At 46.4% G+C, this 19786-nt stretch overlaps 1 protein-coding gene across 1 annotated transcript in view; it reads left to right on the top strand.

The window, feature by feature from the left end:
- SLC7A5 (solute carrier family 7 member 5) overlaps positions 1-19786 on the top strand; it is a 35221-nt gene that overhangs the window by 4138 nt on the left and 11297 nt on the right. The window contains exon 2 of the mRNA XM_035336802.1: positions 9025-9150. Coding sequence (XP_035192693.1) covers positions 9025-9150 — 126 coding nt within the window. The remainder of the gene's footprint in view (positions 1-9024; positions 9151-19786) is intronic.

The following is a 19786-nucleotide window of genomic DNA, read 5'->3' as shown; positions in this document are numbered from 1 at the left end:
TCTGGCAATAATAACCCTGGTATTGCTGCAGCGATATCTGCTGCTGCCAAAGCTCCGCTATTTTAATCTTCCTGCAAAGTTCTCTAGGCTTCCTTTGCCACTTCTGAAATATTACTTTGGGACCTCCTCCTGCTAGCGTGGAATTCCAGCAAAATGATCACATACTTGTCATTTGTCTCTTTCGTTATGAGCATCCTAGTAGTGGAAGAAGAGTAGCAGTCAGTGCAGAGTTGAGTTATATCTACCAGCACGTGTCATGTGGAAGCTTAAGTGCCTGCCAGCCCCCTGCGTACATGGTGAGTTAAAGGAGAAGAGCATCAAATCCAGGGTCTGGCAGAAGTGTGCAAGCGCATGCCTTGAATGCTTGCCAAATTATAGCTGTAGTCTATAAGTGAATATTCAGTGGCAGCATTTCAACTAGAAACCGCACGTGTTGAAAGCAGGAATGTTTTTATCTGGTTCTGATGTTTTACTTTAAGCAGCTGGTCAAACAGCCACCCAGATTTAAAGTGAAGCTGTAGGTGGATTTTGAACTCATCAGCTATTAAATGGTAAACAAAGCAAGCACGAAACACCTTATACTTGTCTAAGATGGGTTTGTTCTGTAGCATTGATGCTTGGAATTAATCTGCCAGGCCAAGCAAGGTGTAAAGCTCTGAAGGCTTTTTTTTTTTTCTGTAAGTTGGATTCGGTAACTAAGCTGCATCTGTAAATGTGAACTTGTGTGGTCAGAATGGAAGGAAGGGGTCTCTGTAGGATCCCTGCTGTACAGCTAATACTGCAAGACAGAGATTGCTTTCTTAAAATCTGTGTTTAATTAGAGAGAGTAGCATTAATTAAAATAGCCTCTGACTCTAGCAGGATTCTCCTGAAATGGATGAGGGCTTGGAGGACTCTTGTAACGCAGCAAGCAACTACTGCATTTCTTGGCACCCCTCTCTTGGCTCTCACAACAAATGTCCCGTTAAATTTTAGTGTATTTGAATGATTTACATTACCACTGAGATCCTTTGGAGTCTTGCTCTTCTAACATGAACAAATTGGGAAGGCTTTTTCAGAGAAACTCCTCATAATCAGTGTAATTCAAAGCAACGTTGCTAAGTATTTCAAGTATTCCAGTAGTCTGGCAGTTGCAGTGTTTCCCAATCCAAACACGATGGATGAGGAAGCAGGTTCTTGCCAGGCAGCATACAGAGCTGAATTCTGGCCTCCTGCATGGCATAGGTAGCATGATTTTCACTAAAACCTGCCTGAAATTTTTCAATAAGTTCACGACCCAGGATTTAGCACTTGGTGCTGAAGGCCAGCCGCCTTCCTGAGGATTTGTGGAACCTGATTCAGTACAGCGAGGGCTGGTGACATGTCTGTGGGGCCTAATGTGCACATAAAATATCGGTAAGGTTTCATTTGCTGTTTAGAAGATAATTCATATGAAATTATGGTAATCACGTTCGGCTTGAGATCCAGGCTCCTACAAACCTGAAATTCTTCATGGAGCTCTTTGAGCAGTTCCTGGTGCTGCCGTTCTGCCCCGTGCTGCGCTAGGTTGGCACAGCTCTCGAGAGATGGCAAGTAAGTGCTTGTTAATTTAATCTTGCAGAGTTCTGGAAATTTGAGGGTGTGGATGCTTCTGGGAGCTGTGATACATGATGAAATAGTCACGTTATCCCCCCTTGGCGCCAACTTCTATGGGTGCCTTTGCCGAGCCTGGTACAGCACCAGAGGCGTCCTGGAACTGAAAGTTGGCTGAGAGATGGAGCTGTGACAGTGGCCAGCTTTACAGCCCCTCTCTTTGTTGTCCTGTGTGACATGAACCGAAGTGAGAAGCATTCCTTTCCCTGGGGTGGTGGTTCTTCTATTCTTCCCACCTTGTCTGGAGGTGGTTATTGTCGCGTGCATCTTGTTGCTAACCATCTTCTTCCTCAGTCCAGTGTATAGACACCTCTTTCCTCATTTTTTTTTTTCCACTCTGTAATCAGTGAAAGCACCAATACTTCATGGCCTCCATGCCACACACCGTATTACTTTAGTTGGCTGGAACTAGCCAAAAGAGCCATTTATTAGAGACTTCCAGGGTTCATGGTCTCAGCTGGTAGGTGGCTCTGGAAAGGATCCCACTTAACTCCAGTGGAATTTTGCCTTCTCCTTTCACCTGTCTTTTTTTTTTTATGTGTTCATCCCCTAATTCCTCAGCATTGCTATTCTGGGAAGAAAAGTGAAAAGGAAACTGCTTCCAGGTGTGATTATTCTTAATACAAGTTAATTTTAACATAGACACATTCTCTCTGGGGCCAAGCGCTCCTTTTCAATAGCCTCATTTCTCCAGGGAGTGGTCCTTGAAGAAATATCTACAGAAGTCTTCCTTCTGCCTTTTCTCTCTACCACTGTGCAGGGCACAATGCCTCACTCAGTATCTATCAAGTTGAAATTTTCCTACCCGTTTTCTGTGCACACCCTTGTATGCATGTCTTGTGGTAGGCTGTGCTATTAGAAATAGGTATCTGCGGCTACAGGGAGACTCTGTGGCTTCACAGCTGCCTGAATGTAAGGTGTTTTTTTTTGACCTTAGTAAATAGTTAAGGCATTGGTTTCACAGAATGGTTGGGGTGGAAGGGACCTCTGGAGATCATCTAGTCCAACCTGTTTAAACTACTGTAGTCAGCGTAGCGTCCTCACTTGTTTGTACTACGTAGAGTAACTCTTAAACCTTTTGTGGGCTTAGGCAGCAGTTCTCACCAGGCAGCGTGTTCTCTTGAAAGCTTGCGGACTGCTTTGTTTCTGTGCTGTGTACTGGTGTCATCCCTGTGGTTTGTTTCTTGGTGGCCATGTACTCAGCTTGCCTTGTCTCTCTCTGCTTGAAACTTGGGTGCACGGCCCTAGCTCGGAGACAGAATGTGTCTGTGCTTTACAAAGAGAGGAAGGAGCAGCTTTTGCTTTAGGATGGGGCCATGGAAAGGAGCTGGGAACTGTTCTGCAATTACAAGGAGAAAATTAACATTATCCCATGGCAGGAGGTAAATGGAAGCATCATCTTAGGATTGTAAGGACTAAGTACTCTAGAAATGTGTGAGATATAAACAGGAGTTGCTGCATGATTCATCCTCTGTGTGTGGTCAGCGTTGCAGTTATAGTCCCTGTTTTCCTGGTAGGAAAGCTAAGGTGGAGCATTTCCCTTCATTCTTCCTCATTCTTTCCCAAAACGTGTTCCACAAATTTCCCTGCCCTACTATGCCCTTTGATTCTGGTCTTGAAATATCACGAATAGGAATCCATTGGCGACTTGCAGTAAGTTAACTGAATGCTGCTTAAATAATTTCGTTTTCATTATAGAGGTGTATACAGAATTATGTAGGAAGCACTGCAGACCAAGGCCAGGGAAACACAAAGGAAAAGAAATAAAGGGCAAAACTGATACTGTGCAAGGCTCCCCAGGTGGTAGTAACCTCACACACAGCATGAAGGCAGCTGTAGCAGTATCTCAATAGCTCTTACACCCATTTCAGAAGCGCTTCACCTGAAAAGCTGCTAAAGATCTTGGGAAGGCATTAAGCAAGCTCTCCTGGTCAGCAAGCCACATAGGCTGCTGGAGTTTGATCCTTTTTCCCCACTGTGAATGGGGATAAGTGCCCAGGGCTGTAGATCCGCTGCTCGTCCGTTTGCATTTTTTCAAATGCAGCCACCTCGAACACTGTCTTTACTCCATCTCCTGCCCTTGGCCGCCTTCCATTACCCGTTGCAGCCCTGCCCTTTTCTAGGGAGTAATTGCCAAGACCATTTCATCATAAATGCCGAGCCCTGGTGTACCTGTATTAGGGCCCCATTCATGTACTGTTTGCATTGGGCAGAACTACATGCCCACAGGGGAGCTTTACTACATCCTGCCCTTGCTTTTTAGACACAGGAGATGTTGTTGCACATTGTGCATTCATCATGGCCTTCTATGTGGGGAACTGTCACAATCCCTTTCTGTACCTGTTTTGTAGGGATTTATTCCCATTGTCACCCAGAAATCATATCTGGGAGGGATCATGGAACTTGAGACCATGAAGTTGAAAGGAATATGCCCTTAAAATAAGAGGGAGTGGGAGTAGAGGAGTTACTGCGCTGGATCCTGTGTTGTTTTAGTCAGTTTATCCTTCATTCCTATCAGTGCAATGGAGAAATTACCCAGTTGTGCCTGTGAGTGCCAGCAGAACAGGTTAAGTGACATGCCTGAAACCATTTGGGACTACTAGGACAGATAAATAATTGAAACTGGACCCACTGTTATCTTTATAAAGCCAACTGTCTCTTTGAAAGCCCCTGGCTGCCAGCTGCTGTTACCTTCCCCATGTCAGGGGTGGCTTGAGTGGCTTGGAGTGCAGCTCCCCTGAGAGCTGGGCTATTTCATATGAGAAGTCACCAGGAGAGATGAAGGGGTACGTAGTACTTCATGAATATGTTGCGTCTACAGCTGAGTATCTTTTTAATTTCTACCAAGGATTTAAAAAAGTAATAGTACCATCTTTTACATTTCAGATCTCTGCAGCACTCTCACTCCTGTTATCCCAAGTATGTAAAGCCATTGGGGCTGCTGGATCAGGCAGATGGTGTCACTTCAGATCATGCTGAAATTCTTATTCCTCGAATCACTCCTGAGAAGAGCCCCGATAGGTCACACCGATGGGCTGCCTCGCTGGTTTCTGACAACCAACTGCCAGCAGCGGTAGCTTTAGGAAGGGTGCTACGGGAATTAGGGCAGTGTGGTCTGATCTTTCCCTGTGTTGCATCACGGTGCTGATTTGTAGCATAGCTGTGGCTCTGAAGCTTTCCCTGTTGCTCATGTAAAGCAGTTCATTTCAGGTGAATGGAATGACGCCAGGAGGCCCGAAGCCCCTGCTTTACAGGGCAGCACCTCAGATTAAAGGAATAAAAAAGGGGTAAAATGTTGTGTTTTAAGAAACCCTAGCCCTCTGGTCTCCCGAGAAGTTGAGCAACCACTGGAATTTGTGTTGGAGTTTTACTGAAAAAGCACTTGGTCTGTTGCTTCGTGCCGGTGTCTTTACGAGCCTTTCTAGTGAGTGAAACTGTTTTTGTTTTGGTTTTGGTTTGTTTTGTTTTAGCCTGTCTTATGTTGGAAAACACTGAAGTGTAATAACTCTACCACACTCCTTTAGGAAAGACAAATATTATTCCATGGTGGGAAAAGCAAAGCAAAGAGATCGTGGCTTGAAAGACTCTGAGTAATGACTGGCATGGAAGATCTCAGCCCTATTCAGAGTCTCTGGCCCTAAGTGTGTTCTTATTTTTACAAAGCCTCGTTATCTGGCACTGATATGTTTTTAAGGGCTGAATACAGAAGCTTGTGGTGCTTTTCAGTTTGGGACCATGTAGAAGCTTTTGCCTTTTATGTACACTGCTGCAGTCCCGCAGCCCAAGCAGCAGGCTTCGTACAGAACCAGAACAAGAAAAACGATCCCGGCAAAGTCGGTAGTTACCGGGGAGGCTGAACCAGCTATTGTCAAAGAAACAGAATGCCTAAATGGGGAAGAGAATGTAAATGGTGCACCTCCAAGGGCTGCCCTCGCTAACGGGAAAAGTGTGCTTTTAGATGGGTTAGCTCATCCTTTAAATATCCCTCTGTAAACAAGGAGAGATTTATTTTTAGCATAATCGCTGGTCGAAGTGAATCCTGGATCCTCGGTTCCCTCCCCGGTAGGATTCACCAGAGGTGTTTTCGGGAGACGAGCTGTCCTGTGTGTTTGGTGTCACTTCACGGTTTCCTTTTCTCCTCTTCCCTGCCTCCCCATAGCGCAGACACACAGCAAGATGACCTTGCTGTATATTTTACTGTTTTCTCCTCTCCTGTATATCTGTATAACCGTGTCTGAGTCTCTTGCTGCGGGGTGATAGAGCTGTGGCCCTGCTCACCCCGGCAGTGCCGGCCTGGTGCTGAGAGGCCTCCAAGGCCGCGCACGTGGTGTCTGCGCCGGGGCCTATCTGCTTGGGGCAGCACGTGGCGGGGGGAGCATGCGATAGAGGCAGCGTGACCGGCCTCAGCACCACTCCTCATCGTGTGCTCTCTGCTCTGTGTGGGGGCAGGTTGGCCAAAATGAGGCAGGTCGGCCAAAATGAAGCAGCTCAGCCCAAACGAAGCAGCTCGGCCCTGCCGCACTGGGTCAGTTCTCTCTCACCAACTCCAAGTGCCCAGACACCCTCAACGTGCCAAATGGGCTTCAACTTCATGATCCTCCCAAAAAATTGAATCTGAAATTCCTTATTTACTGCTGGCTTTTGTTCTTGTAGTTTTGGATCCCTTGCTTTTCTCTGTAAAGATTTCCATCTCTCTCATTTTTCCAAACTTTATACTCTTGTGTTCAAATGATGTTAGGTCCTAGGGCTTTGCAGGGGAGAGGAAAAAAGCCAATGGTCCTGAAAGCAGGCATCTGGGACATGCCTTCTGCTGCACTGGGACTGGCTTTGCTCTTCCCCACCTAAAGGTCCCCTACAAGCTTCTTCTGCAGCCCTTAGCTGTACATGGAAACCTAAATCCTCTTAGCATATCACCATTGTGCTGTGGTCATTTCAGGCTCTCAGACCCATGTGTGAATGACTGATGCAATTTGCATCCCCTCTTGCCTGTGTGTGCTCTGAGTCACCGGGAAATCCTGTCACTCCGCAGCGCTCACTCGAGCGGGAACCCTAAATCTAATCATTGCTGTCAGCCCCAGAAACTGGAGTCCCTGAAGACCAGGGCCTCTGATGCCAGCCGTGGGCACATCTGAGCGTGTTTGTAAGTTCCAGCAAGGCTGTTCCTGGCCCTGCTGTGGGCTCTGGGATTTCCTGAGCTCTTACCAGCAAAGCTGCTTTCTCACAGACAGGGCACGATGCAGGGCAGCAGACAACTGATAAGGCCCTTTTAAATGTCAGTGCTCATTCCTCCTCCCATCATTTTATTTCTCACTTTGCTTTTTTTTTTTTTTTTTTGCGCTAGTTCCACTCGTGCCCTGCCTGGAAAGCGGGGTGGGAGGATGTGGGACTGTGCCTTTGCTCTGAGCTGACGAGCAAAAAATGGTACTCGCTGCTGCGAGACAGGGAGCAAAGGCAGGCACTGCTGCTGCCATCCACCTGTCTCAAACTGGAGATGGGCTGGTGAGCACAGGGCACAATGGTGTCCATGTCCTTCAGGTGTACTTGCACACTCAGTTGGGTGTGGGTCTGTGCTTTGGGTGTAATCCTGCTTTAGGGTAGAGGAGAATTGGGGTTTTCCCTGTGATGCTCTGTGTGTGTTGGGAGTCTAAGGGCACAAGCCATGCAGCTGCTGGTATTACTGCCTTTATCAGCCTTCTGCCCCCCCTGTTCTGAAACACCACACATGGCTCAGCCCCATGGGGACAGGCTTTGGGATGGAGCCTGCACCAGCAGTCTCCTGCAGACAGAGCTCCGACCTGGTGAAGGTGCTTTTGAGCCCCCTCATATTCCTCTGGGGGCTGATGAAGGCTGAAATACCTGCACCAAATGCTCTGGGCTTTAAACTGTGAATGCAGATATAGCCGATAACCTCTGGAGGGTCATCTGTGTCCAGCCTCAATGTCTGGGGGAGCAGCTCCTTGCCTCTGGCAGGGGCAGGGGGGGTCCTGTGAAAACAAGCTACAGGATGTAGGAAGGAGCCTTTGCCAGAGTGAAAGGGAAATGGGTGGCAGGCTGAAGGAACGCAGTAGCCGGGTTTTATTCGAGTACATCCTGTAACGGAGCAGCGCCGGTTGCCTTGCTCCGTCCTCTACCAGCTTTAGAAAAACTTGCCTGGCTCCTGCAGAGTAAAAATACAAGCTGCAACCTGAGTGGGAAAGGATCAGAGCCCGCAGGGAGAAGCCTCCGGCTAAAGAGGGAAGGTTGACGTCCATCCACTCCTCCCCGAGCTGCTCCGTGACTGGTTGGCCCCGGGGGCATGTCGCGGGCAGTGGTGGTGACAAGCCGGCTGGCAGGACATGGAGGGAACGAGGGGTGGCTTAGTGCACGGTGACAAGGAGGAGGGGAGGGCATCCAGCACGTGGGGCACTGTCATTCTCCGTGTGACAGTGTGACATTTGCCCGTCTCTGTAGCAAGCTGTGGGGAGCAGAGGATGACCAGGGCACAGAAATACCAAGTGGTTTGGACAATCAATAAAGGTTTTAACCATTATTTTCTCCGAAGCAGATGAAACTCAGCCAGGAAGTGCTGTGTTTGGCAACAGCTTGAGGATTTCATCAGATCTGGGTTCCCTTCCCTTTGCACTGCTGACCTGTAGGCTTTTTTTGTTTGGGAGGTTGCTGATTGTGTTAGGGCTGCTTTTTTTTTATGCAGTGGGCAGCACAATGTGGCCTTGATAGCCTTTTAGGTGCTATTGTTAAACAAGTAACAATATATCACTTCTGGAAGTTATCCTGACATTTTTGTGGTGTTTCCATGCAACTGCAACATTAATTGGATCAACTTAAGAGGGATTGCAGCCGAGTACTTTGAGTCTAATGGTTGCGGTAACCACTTTTATTTATATGCCCTCAGAAATGTACTTTCCAGTGCAGAAGGGCAGTTCCCTGTCCCAAAGGGTGCATGCACCATTCAAACCGCCTGCTGCAAAAATAAGAGAGAAATTAGAGAAGTACATAGCTGCAGAGTCTTGTTTTTTGACAAGTTAATATTTCAGATCCTGGACAAAGCAACTCAAAACTTGAAGTTTGTTACTCAAAACATGGCAAATTTTTGAAGAAGAACACAGCCTTCTGAACTTCAGGCTGAAAGAAGTCAGGATGTGATCCTCAGCGACTGAAGGCTGCTTGTGGCTGGTGTGATATGGAATGGTCTCAACTCTGTCAAGTCACTAGAAAAGAACTCCTGAAACCATTGCGTGTAGTTACACTTGTGAACTTCATGGAATGTGTTTGCTTTTTTTTTTTTTTTGAGACACTTCACGTTTGTTTAGGTTTTGGCAAAAAGCAAATACCAGTTTGTCATAATTTGTTTTACTGAAAACTGATGTCTCCCTTCTTGTCTGTTTTTTTCAGTGCTCCTCACAGCAGTGAACTGTTACAGTGTGAAAGCTGCTACTCGTGTTCAGGATGCCTTTGCTGCGGCAAAACTGCTGGCACTGGCTTTGATCATCATTCTTGGCTTCGTTCAGATTGCAAGGGGTGAGTACATTTCCTTTTGCTTTTGAACGTGGTGTGTAGTTGCAGCAGAATCTGGGAATTGGAGATAAAACCCAACAGTCCAATCCCAAGCATTTCAGAGCTAGCAGAAGTGTATTCCAAGCAAATTTTGATGTCTTGCATGCTTGTCCAATATTTCCAGCTAGTGCTTTGTAAATGGCTGAGTACCCTTGTGCATTTTGTTTATGGCATTTTTTATTTACCTCACTGAAGTATGGAACATCTCAGGCAAGTTCGTAGGGAAAGCTCATGCTTAGGGAAAGGCTCAGACAGCTGGCTCAGCCAAGGCTGCAGAAACCTGTGCTCTCAGCTGACAGCAGCATTCATGTCTGTCAACTAACAACCAGACAATGTTGATAGAAGAAGATAAAGCAAGTTTTCTGGTCCTTTTTTTTTTTTTTCTTTGCTTATTTGCTTTATACACTTGTAAAATCCTCTCAAAACCTAGGGAGATATTTTGTTCCAACCCCCTTTGATTAACTAATCTACACAAATAGGCTTTACTGTCTGCTTTTTTTGTGTGAGTTCTGTTTAAAACAAAACAAACAAAAAAAAACATTCTGGGAATAGTACAAACCCTACTTGTTCAATGTGGATAAAAGTAGCTATACAATAAACATAAATAGGCTATAGATAGTTCCTCCTGTCTCTGTACTAGCAGGGGGGCGGTATGTGTATGCACGTGAGCATTTTAATTCCTGTCTCAGCTATGGGAACTAGTGCTGTCTTTGCAGAATTTCTTGCTTTATCAGAGGTTTTATTTTCTTCCAGCTCAGTGCCTGCACTCAACAGGAACGTTGTTTGAGGCTTATCACAGAATATACCTCCCTCCTCTTCATATCTCCCCAGACTGCTTTGCTGAACTTTTCCCCCTCTTAGAAGGAAAAGTAAAAATAAACCTTTGATAGTTCTTTAACACCGTTAAAAGTCCTTACAATTGCTTTTTCATTGGCAGATAATAATCTTAAGTTGCATTTTCAGAATCATCTTCCCTCCCTCTGTACTGATCTTTGGTCCTTCTGTTGAGGGTAAATCACTCTCCTGGTCCCTCATGTATAAATGTGTGTTAATTCCATGGGCTTATAACCTGTAAACAAGATGACATTTTGGTCTTGTGTATAAGACCCACCCTTCCTATATTCCTTTGTCTCAGCAGCTTTTTTATCTCCTGGTAACTTGGAATCTTCAGTTTTTCTCTTCTCCTGGTATTATAATATGTAGTCTTCTGGCTGCCAGTGGTACATCTGATGACCTATGAATGGAGTCTTTTGTGCAGTTCTCTCTAGCAAAGTTGTCCTGGTTGCTGCTTTCTCGTGCCCTTAGCTGACCTGTAACATTCCCTACAAAGTGCACAGCCCAACAGGATAATGGGCCAGGGCTGAACAAATGGCTTGCACCTTTTGAGCTGCCTCAGAAAAGCCGGTCTGTGCTGAAGCCATAGCATGTTTGAAGCTGCTTCCCTCTGTGTACATCTTTTGGATGGAGGTGGTATGAAACCTATTACACTTTCAAGTTTGTGGTGGGTCTCTAGAGGTACTAACTGTGGCTTTTATGCATGTTGCCATATAGCTGTAATTGAGTCTCCTGCTAAATTAATGTATAGCTGACATTTAGTCTCCTGATAAACCACCTCGCCACCTAAGACAGAATAAAAATTACCACAGTTAAAGGCAATAGTTAGATTTTAACATCTAAAAGCAAATAAATTTTCCTCCTGTGTGTACACACCACACTCACTGTAAAGGAGACTGGATCAGACTGGCAACCTGGGCATCTACAGGGGACATTCCTTACAAAGCCTGCTTTTATAAGTGACACACTACTGTCTGTCTGAGTTTCTCTTTTACAGCCTATTGCCTAGGATTCTGCCCATGGTCTAACATGGATTTTATTAATCTCCTTATGGAAGTTGCAAGCTCTCTGCTAAGTCATTAAGAATTTGCAATCTCCCTTCTTATGTCCTTCCTATTAGCTTTCACATCACATACATATGCCATTTGCAACTTTCTGTTTTTCTTTAAATTATGGCAGATAATGTTCTTATGTAGCAGGCATACATCAGGAAACTGTCATTTTTCTTTTTTTTTTTTCTTCAAGGGAGAACATACTGCCATCGCTTAAAGCATACTAAAAATGGGAAAGCGCTGCACTGTTCTCAGTCTTCATTTGGATGAGAAAAATGAGTGCAATCTGTGAGTCGAGTGAAATTTTAGATTAGGCATTAGAAAAACATTTTTAACTATACTGCAGAGCTTAAGTAGATTGTCCAGAGAGGCTGTGAAACTGTTTCAGCGGAGATTTGCAGCAACAGGTTAGTAAACATCTCTCAGGAGTGGATCAAGTAAGGTGAACCTGCCATGGAGCAGGGAGACAAAGTCAGCGCGTTGGAAACCTTCGTGCCTCTGCTCCCTGAACTTGTGCTATGTGCTAGTAGCACAGTGCAGAGCTGCTGGATCTTCTCCAGGCAAAATACTACAGGCCCAGTCTTTTGAAGTGCTGACACTTTAAAATGGTGAGTTTTTTTTCTAAAAGCCCGTTTAACCTCTGAGTAGGTGGGTGATCTGAGTCCCATCGCCAGTGTCATGCTTTTTCTGCTCCTGTGTGCGCCCTTGTTTTCTTTTATACCACTCACAATGCTCTTTGGACAAATAGGACTCTTGGCGCTACCGGCTCCGAAGGTTCAGTCCCAAGCTGGCAATGGCTGCTGGGGTGAAATACACGCCAAGTGGAAAATCCTCCTGTGGCGATTTCTCCGGTGCAGAAATTTCAGCGGTGGAGGGGTTGCATGTTCCCATGACACTCCGGATAGAGTCAGAGCACAGCCGATTAGCTTGCTTTAATGCTTGCTTTCCCATTGCTGTTTTGTGTTTACAGTATCCATAAACAGAGGAGCAATACCACAGTTTCTTGCTCAAATGTGGAAACTTCTGAGACTTCACAGAAGTATGTCCTTCTCGGCACTGACCTTCCGCCTTCAGCTTTTGTTGTTTTTATTTCTTGTTATCTTTCCATTGAACGTTTTCATTATTTTCCAAAAAGCAGAAACATCTCAAGACAAAGGAGTATGTGGCAATATTACCACACAGAACACAGGATTTGCTTGTGATCTTTCTGCGGACAGCTGTTTCATATCTTCTTTTGTGCCCTCAAAAGGAGGGGAGAAACTGGTTTCCTACTTAAGACAGCCTTTCAACTTCTTGAGGGTTGGCTCAGTATAACTGATCCACTTGGGATGCAATTATTTCGCTAATATAAAAGTTAAATTTTTAAAAGCCTTTGTGTGACTGAAGCTGTGTTGCTTTAAAAGTTCAGTGTCCCATCCTTAGCGTGTTAGTGTGTAAAACCTTGTATTTGTGCCCCCATCGGTACAGCCCTCCAGCCTGTACCACCCAAATAGCATAAATAACTTGTGGCATTGACTGGATCAGCATTTTTTCACTCTACTCTTAGAAAGAACTAGGGTTTTTTTTTTTTTTTTTTTTTTTTTTTTTGCTTGTTGTTGTGTTTTATGAGCTCTCCCAAGCTGCCTTCTGTCATCCTTCTCTTGTATTTTTGACCATGCTATTTACCCAGTGAGCATGCAGCAGGACTCGGCTGGAAGTTGGGATGCCTGGGGCCAGACAGCGCAGCCAGTTTGGAAGGTGACTGTGCAGGTTTTAGGGTTGTTTCTGCTGGATGTGACACACAGGTGTGTGGTTGGGTCCACAGCTGTGCTCTTCATACCCAAATCACCCTGCAGGGCACGGTGCAAAGTCACCTAGGAATGAAACCATCAGGAATTGTGCTGATCTTTAAGGATGTGCTCGTGCTTCTTATATGTAAGGATATTCAGCAAGTTCTCATATGAAAAAAGCTAGAATCATATCTCAGAATTACAGGAATACTTGACCTTCCTTCATAGATGTTTTAGGGTTTCTTGAACATGTATCTAACCCTGAGCAGCACAAGCAGTGAGGTTTCTGGCTGCTGCACAGTGCTGGGCTACAGACTCCACTGTGACTCCTGGCCAGAAGTTCTGTTTAAAAAAACTGGGCCTTTGGGACTCAAGGAAACAAAATTTGACACTCAATTATTTTTATTGAGCTTATTGTCCCTTTTTCTCTCCTAATGCCTGATTTCTGATCTTAAATTTCTTGTCTGCAGTGCCTCAAGTGCCTGTTTTGATGGCGACAGCATTATCCGTCTAGCTCCCTTCGTTGTGCTTGTCAGAGACCAGCAGAGCTGCATTTGCTGAACAAGCACGAGGTGAATTAAGGACAAAGCAGGCAGGTTTAACTCCAGACGTTTGCCATGGAGAATTTTTACTAGGCAGGGAATCTTGCTTTTCATGTTGCCCTTTCTTTAAATTGATGTGTGTAATATTAGCCAGCACTGGCCCCCCCCCCCCCCCCCAGATATTGTTTGCCTTTTGTAAAGGGGTATTTAGAGATGTCATTCTGGCTGGCAAATTTTAAACTCAGCATGGGAGGGTTTCTAAAAATGCAGAAATGAAGATCCAACCATTCAGTCATGAATTAATGTGTTTTGCATGTCTGTGAAGCCTAATAAAAATGCCATCTAAGTACTCCAGCTGCAAAGCAACATCTTGGTGCTGTGTGTATGCAGATCTGGGTGGTACTTTCATTTTTCAAATCCTTTTCCTAGAAAAAGCCCATTTGATCTCTTTCTCTGTGAGGGTTGTTTTGCTAGTTCCTTAACCAAAGTTTTTATTTTTTTTTTCTGTGTGTGTGTGTGGCTAATCCTGTGATTAAGACCTGAGGGAGTTTACTCCCTTTTCCTTTCCTCTGAGTTTTTTTTTCTCTCCTGCCAGTGGCAACATCAGTTGAATGTCCAAGAAAAGCCACTTGAGCCAAATCTGTCACAAGAGCCAAGGACTGAGCAGATAAATTCAAACAACAGAGGACAGAATACAGCTCTTAGCTTAGAGGGTGAGATTTCTCTTGAGGGGTCCTGCTGAAATGACAGAACTTGCATTTCATGGCTGGTAATCAAAATCTTGGGCTACTCCAAGCCTCTCACACACAGATACTAGGAGAAAACAAGCATTGTCATTGTCTGAATCGTCTTTCTTGTATACCTACGCTTTGTCACTCAGACATCTAGAAAGAAGTAAGTGCTGAGCATAGCTAAAGAAATCTGCCACAAGTTTTCCTTTGACCAGTTCTCATAACCTCTCATGTTCCTAGGGTAAACCCAAGAATGAATCTGAACAGCAAATCAGTATTTAGGAGTTTGTTTTTAAGTGATATATTTTTTTTTTAATTTTCTGTCACATCAGTCACGACCTGCTTTTTTGATAGCTGAAGTTAGATGCAGCGGGCAGTGGTGCCCCTGCATGCAGCAGGGTGGCTGCTGCATCGCTGTCTGTGCTCGGAGGGAGCAGCTCACCCAAGGGATGGCTCTGGGACACAACCCAGGACGTGGGCATCTTCTGGTGGTGGAGCTGTAGGTGTCTAAGATGCATCTGGAGGCCAAAATCAAACCTGATGGGTGTTCACCCAGTTGGAGCATGATTAACTTGCACTGTAGATCCTCTTTGGCAGAGGTGAGTCAAAGCCTATTGTTAGTAAATGTTCCTCCAGCTTTTGATTGTGTCCCTACAAGTTGGGGCTGAGGCTTGTGCACAGAAGATTGCAAGAAGAGTGTGCCCTGCAGCTGCCCGTGCTGTTTCTTGTTACATTGGCATTCAGAAATCCATATTTCATAATTCCAAAAAAATATTTTTTCTAAGAGCAAGCTTTGAAGAAAAGCACAATAGCTTCCCTTACTCACCCTCTTGTTAGTGGAGGGCACGGAAAGTGGAAGCCTGTGCTGAAGGAGGGCACGAACAAGGAAGCTGGGAAAGCTGCCAGCATTCTGCACCTCTAAATCACATCAAGCACATGTTGGAGATTAATCAGGTATCTTAATGCTGGAGGGCTGATACAACACAATTATGTTTTATGGGCCTCTCACTCTCTAATCTTTGAATTCATCTCCAGCCAAAGGTGAATTCAGATGCTGGGGCCAGGTGGGCATGGCTGGTTCATGTTATGCAGCTTGCCTGTTCTGGTTTGGTGGTTTGTTTCTGCTCAGCCAACTTGTTTCTTGCCCACTCTGCCCAGAAAATTCTTGGCAATTACAGATTCAAGGATAAGGTTCAGCTTTCTGGGGTGTTTGTGTTTCACAAGTGTGAAGTTGCCTGTCCAAAAATAAATGCATTTATGACATTTTAGGGTTAGGGTTGCATTAACTTATGACATTAGGGTTAGGGTTGCATTAAATGCATTTATGGACAAAAACCACCAACAGCAGCAACAAAATGCAGAAGCAGTCAGTGATCTGGGCTGCTTGTTGTGATCATTGTAAGCTTGAGTGGCTCTTCCTGCATGCCCTGAAAGCTTGGGTTTTAGTAATGATGATGTGAACTGTTTAATATCTTGTGGAGGTTCATAGCTGTATTAACTGCTCAGGGTAGAAATGTACCTTGACATCTGAAAAGCTTTTATTCCAAGGAAAAAGCTTTTATTCCAAGGAGTTGTGGATGTAGCACATTACATGTTGCTCATATTGGATATTCTGAAGGAACTGCCAAATACTAGGCTGGATGAAGGTAGGCGTCTTGTGTTGGAGCCTAAGGAGTGCATCTTGCACTTGCCCCCTGGCACCCTGCTCTCTCCTGTTGTGAGCTGAGTGGCTGTTAAGGCAGCTGCCATGAGAGACTCTGACTTCTCAGTTTTCCAAGTGCAGCTATCCCAGCAACGCAGACGTATTTATCTAGAGAGTAGCTAATACCTTGGTATTTGCAGTTTGCTTCTTTGCATCTCTGTCTGGGTGTCCCCTCTCTCTCTCCCTGTCTCAAGTCTTCGGGTGCAGCAGAAGCACTCCTTGATGCCTAAGGTGTGTCAACACGGTCAGCAGCTGTGTGTGTGCGTGTGTTTTTCTGCCTGCATTTTTACACTGACCCTTTAGCACTGTTAATGGCCTTGCATTTAACAGCCTTTCTGATGCTAGGAGGTCTGGATGACGTGCAGGTGATCTGTCCTACCCAAATGTTCTTGGCTGTCTTGCACATCAAGCTGTTTGGCTCTAGTTAGCCCCTCTTTGCCTTCTCTAGAAGGTCAGGTGGCTCAGTTTTGTTTGTCGTCCTCAATCCCAAGTTTCTATGGATGTGGATTGAACCCGCTGTGCAAATAAGCAAAGAAAACCCAAGCTTATGGCAAGTGGCTGGAAACCCAGTGGGTGGTGTGTTTAGGGTTAGCACCTTGCTGTTCATCTGTGCTGATAGGGGTGGACAAGGAGGCATTTAGGAAATACCTTTCCATGCTGTGCCGAGGATCAAAGCGACCCTGTTCATCCAGGGTCTCTGCGTTGCCTCTGTTTTCTGGCTGCTGGACAAGGCATGGGTTCTGTGCCGTGCACCTGGCTGCCTGCAGTTCAGCCTCGCTCCAGGGCTTGCGACGCCGCTCCCGGGTCTGCTTATTTATGTTTCATCAGCAAATGTTATGCTGGCAGACACGGAGGTTGTGAAAATCCAGGTGTTTGCACAAGAAGAGGAGGGCAGAAGCAATTCTGGTTATATCAGCAAGATGCAGAGGAGGTAGGAAAGGTAAATAAAACTTGTCTGGCCCAAGCTGCGCTCTGGTGTACCATTGCAAAAGGAGGAGCTGGGAAGCTCAAGATCTTAGTTCCTCAGCTTTCAGAAACTTCTCAGGAAGATTTGGCAGAAGCTAGTGGACGTAGGCAAATTCCTATGTAGAGCAAGGCACCATGCCTCAGTTTAGGAAGGTGAGTGGGGGGCGTTCTCTTCCCCTCCTGTTAGCTTATATACACAGCTCCAGGGAGCAGCTAACTCTTGCAGATTCTGGACTCCCTGAACACCTTGAGGTCTGTGATAGACCTGATAGGGTGTTGTGGGGCAGTGAATCCAGCAGCACAGACCCTCAGCTTCAGCCCGAAGGAGAAATGATAGCTCTTCGTGAATGGTATTTACAAAGCACTGGGAGGAGAGGCGTTTTTCCATAAAACAGAAGGAAGCAATTGAAATGAGAGGTGCTATAACCTGTCCATAGCCCCTGATGAGAATCAGAAATGTAACCCAGGAGCTCTGGCTCCTCCTTGGATACTCTCTGCTGGTCCAGGATTTCCAGAGGTGTCTTTCAGACCGTTAGCAGACACCCATAAACTCGCCTGCTAATAGGGCCCAAGTTTAAAAGCTGCTGTACAAAACTGTAATGCAACGCAGCAGCAGAGCATGAAGCCAGTGACAGTGATCGGAGAGAAGCAAACAACTTCTGCAGCTACCAAGTGGGCACGTCCCGGGGAGCTGCAAGATGCTGCAGATGCTCTCCTAACCCTGGCGCCTGCGAGCTCTTTGCTGTCTTGTTTTTCTGACTCAGTCTGTTGAACTTTCACTGCTTTTCTCAGGAAGTGGCTCAACTGCTGAGTGGATCTTCTCCTTTGTTTTTTTTTTTTCTACATACAACACATTTTTCTCTGGCTGTGTTTCCTCCATGAGGGAGACGCACCGAATGCCCCCGCCACACGCCCCCCCTCCTGCTGAGTTCTCTCAATGGCTGTGTTCCCTCTCCTCGCTGCTCAGGCAAGTTAAAAATCCTTAATTATGATTAACGGCTTTCTGCAATAGAAGATTGCTTTGCTATTAAGACTGGAACGGACACGACTGAGGCGCAAATGAAACATTTTTCAAAGAGAGGGTCTGAACATGCCGCGCATGGCCTGAAATAGGTCCCTCCCGCAGCAAGGCCCCAGGTGACCCATCGCTCGCTGGCGCAATTACCAGAGTCTTGGCAGCTGGCAAGATCAGCAAATGGGGTTTATGTCAGAGCTTGTTACTTTAATTTGGTTAATTGTAGAGCAGAGTGCAGTTGAACAGCCAGTTCAAACCAGGTTTCAGATCACCAGGGTGCCAGGCACGGGCAGGGCACTGCCTGGAGAGCGGCGGTGGCTGTCTGCAGAGCCGGCGGCAGCAGCGTGGCACAGAGCGGATGCGGGAGCCCAGGAGGATAAGCAGAGCTCGTCTTTGCCCGCAGCAAAAAAAAAAACCTCCCGTTGGGCCGGGATGTGCTCGCTGACAAACCCCTTGCTCTGTGGGAGCAGTTGAAGCCGTACTTGGCAGTCTCGCCTGCAAATTTGTTACCGTTGCTTTGATCCGAGGTCTGTCTGGAGGCTTCAACTGGGTACGTTCGGGCTTGAAAGAGGCAGATGGAGAGCGTCTGTCTGGAGCACAAGTTCATGCCTCCGTTTGGAACAGCAGGACCTCCTAAGTGCTCGTATTTGGGAAAGGAGGTGAGATAACCGTGCAGCACCGTCCAGCCCAGTGTCCCCAGTCTCCAGCTGTGCCCAATCGCCTGGGGGTGAGCGTAAGAATGAGGGGGACATGGTGGAGGTCAGGGCTAGGTGTGGGCACCCTCAGAGCTTCCCCACTGTGTTTTACAGTGCAGCCCAAGCAGGAAGACATCTGGCATACCTTTCTGGCATAGGTACTGGACTTTGTTGGCTCTTTGGGTGGTGTTTTTTTTTTTTCCCCCCCCAAGATGTGTAATGTGGTGCTAGTTTTGTCTATGAAGGTATTGCTGGCAGGCACAAATTATCATCTTTCTGGTGATCTTCTGGCTGGCAGGGCAGGACAGGGCTTTGCAGTGGTGTCAGGAGGGGACAGCTGCTCAACCGAGACGTAATCTCAGGGCAGGCTTGGTAAGGAGCCCGGGCTCCTGCCATGCAACCAGGAAGCAATAAAGCATGAAGGGAGCAAAAGCTGTGGCAAGGAGGCATTATGGACACCTGAGAATAATAACTTGTCCTTTTGGAGTGGGAAAAAATGTCAGGTCCTCTGTTTATTTAACCATTTACCGAACCAGGCATGGACTCTTCCTAGCCCAGGGGCTACAGATGCCTGCTGTCCCCACGTGGCTGGCACTTCCTCAGTCTGGTTTCGGGTGATGTTCTCCTCCCTTCCTGGCCAGCTGCTCGAGAGCAGCAGCTCAGCCCTTCCTTGGTGGCCGCAGCACGCAGCTTCTGTGCTGGAAAGACAAAACACAACCTGCAGATGCATCAAAAGGCAGAGCGGTTTTCTCTGTGAGCTTTTCTCTGTGACAGAGGCTTTTGGTGGAAGCTGTTGTCCAGCTGGGGACAAGTAGTAGAAGTCTGGCCCCAGGGGGTGATGCTCTTTGTGCCCTGGCTCCTCCTGGCTTGGTAAAGGTGGTGATATCTTGGTCCCAGTGAGGGCTGGGTCACTGGCAGAGCACGAGCAGGCCTTTGAGAGGAGACATCCCGAGGGGTGTCTGAAATGCCTGGAGATCTCTCCTGCTCTCCCAGACCACCTGTGCATGATTCCAGTAACTAATTACAATCACTGCTAATGAAAAGTGTACCATATTCCCATAACAAAAGATCTGGAAAGAACTAGCCTGGTAATTATTCAGGAGGGGCAGCTAAGGGAAGCTGAGGCTGAGGGATCGAGCAGAAAGTGATACCATGCACACCCACCTCTGGCTCAGCATTGTTGTTCAGAGCCAGGCCAGGGCATTAATGCTAAATTAAGATTATATGTCTGAACCTGTAAGCCAGGAATTAAGGTCAGACTTGCAGCATTGCATCAGTCTCTGCATTTCCACAC

Source organism: Oxyura jamaicensis, chromosome 11 (assembly GCF_011077185.1).
Source record: "Oxyura jamaicensis isolate SHBP4307 breed ruddy duck chromosome 11, BPBGC_Ojam_1.0, whole genome shotgun sequence".
In the NCBI taxonomy this organism is placed as follows: Eukaryota; Metazoa; Chordata; class Aves; order Anseriformes; family Anatidae; genus Oxyura; species Oxyura jamaicensis.
The sequence above is the reverse complement of the archived record's forward strand: the minus strand, read 5'-3'. Positions and strand labels throughout refer to the sequence as shown.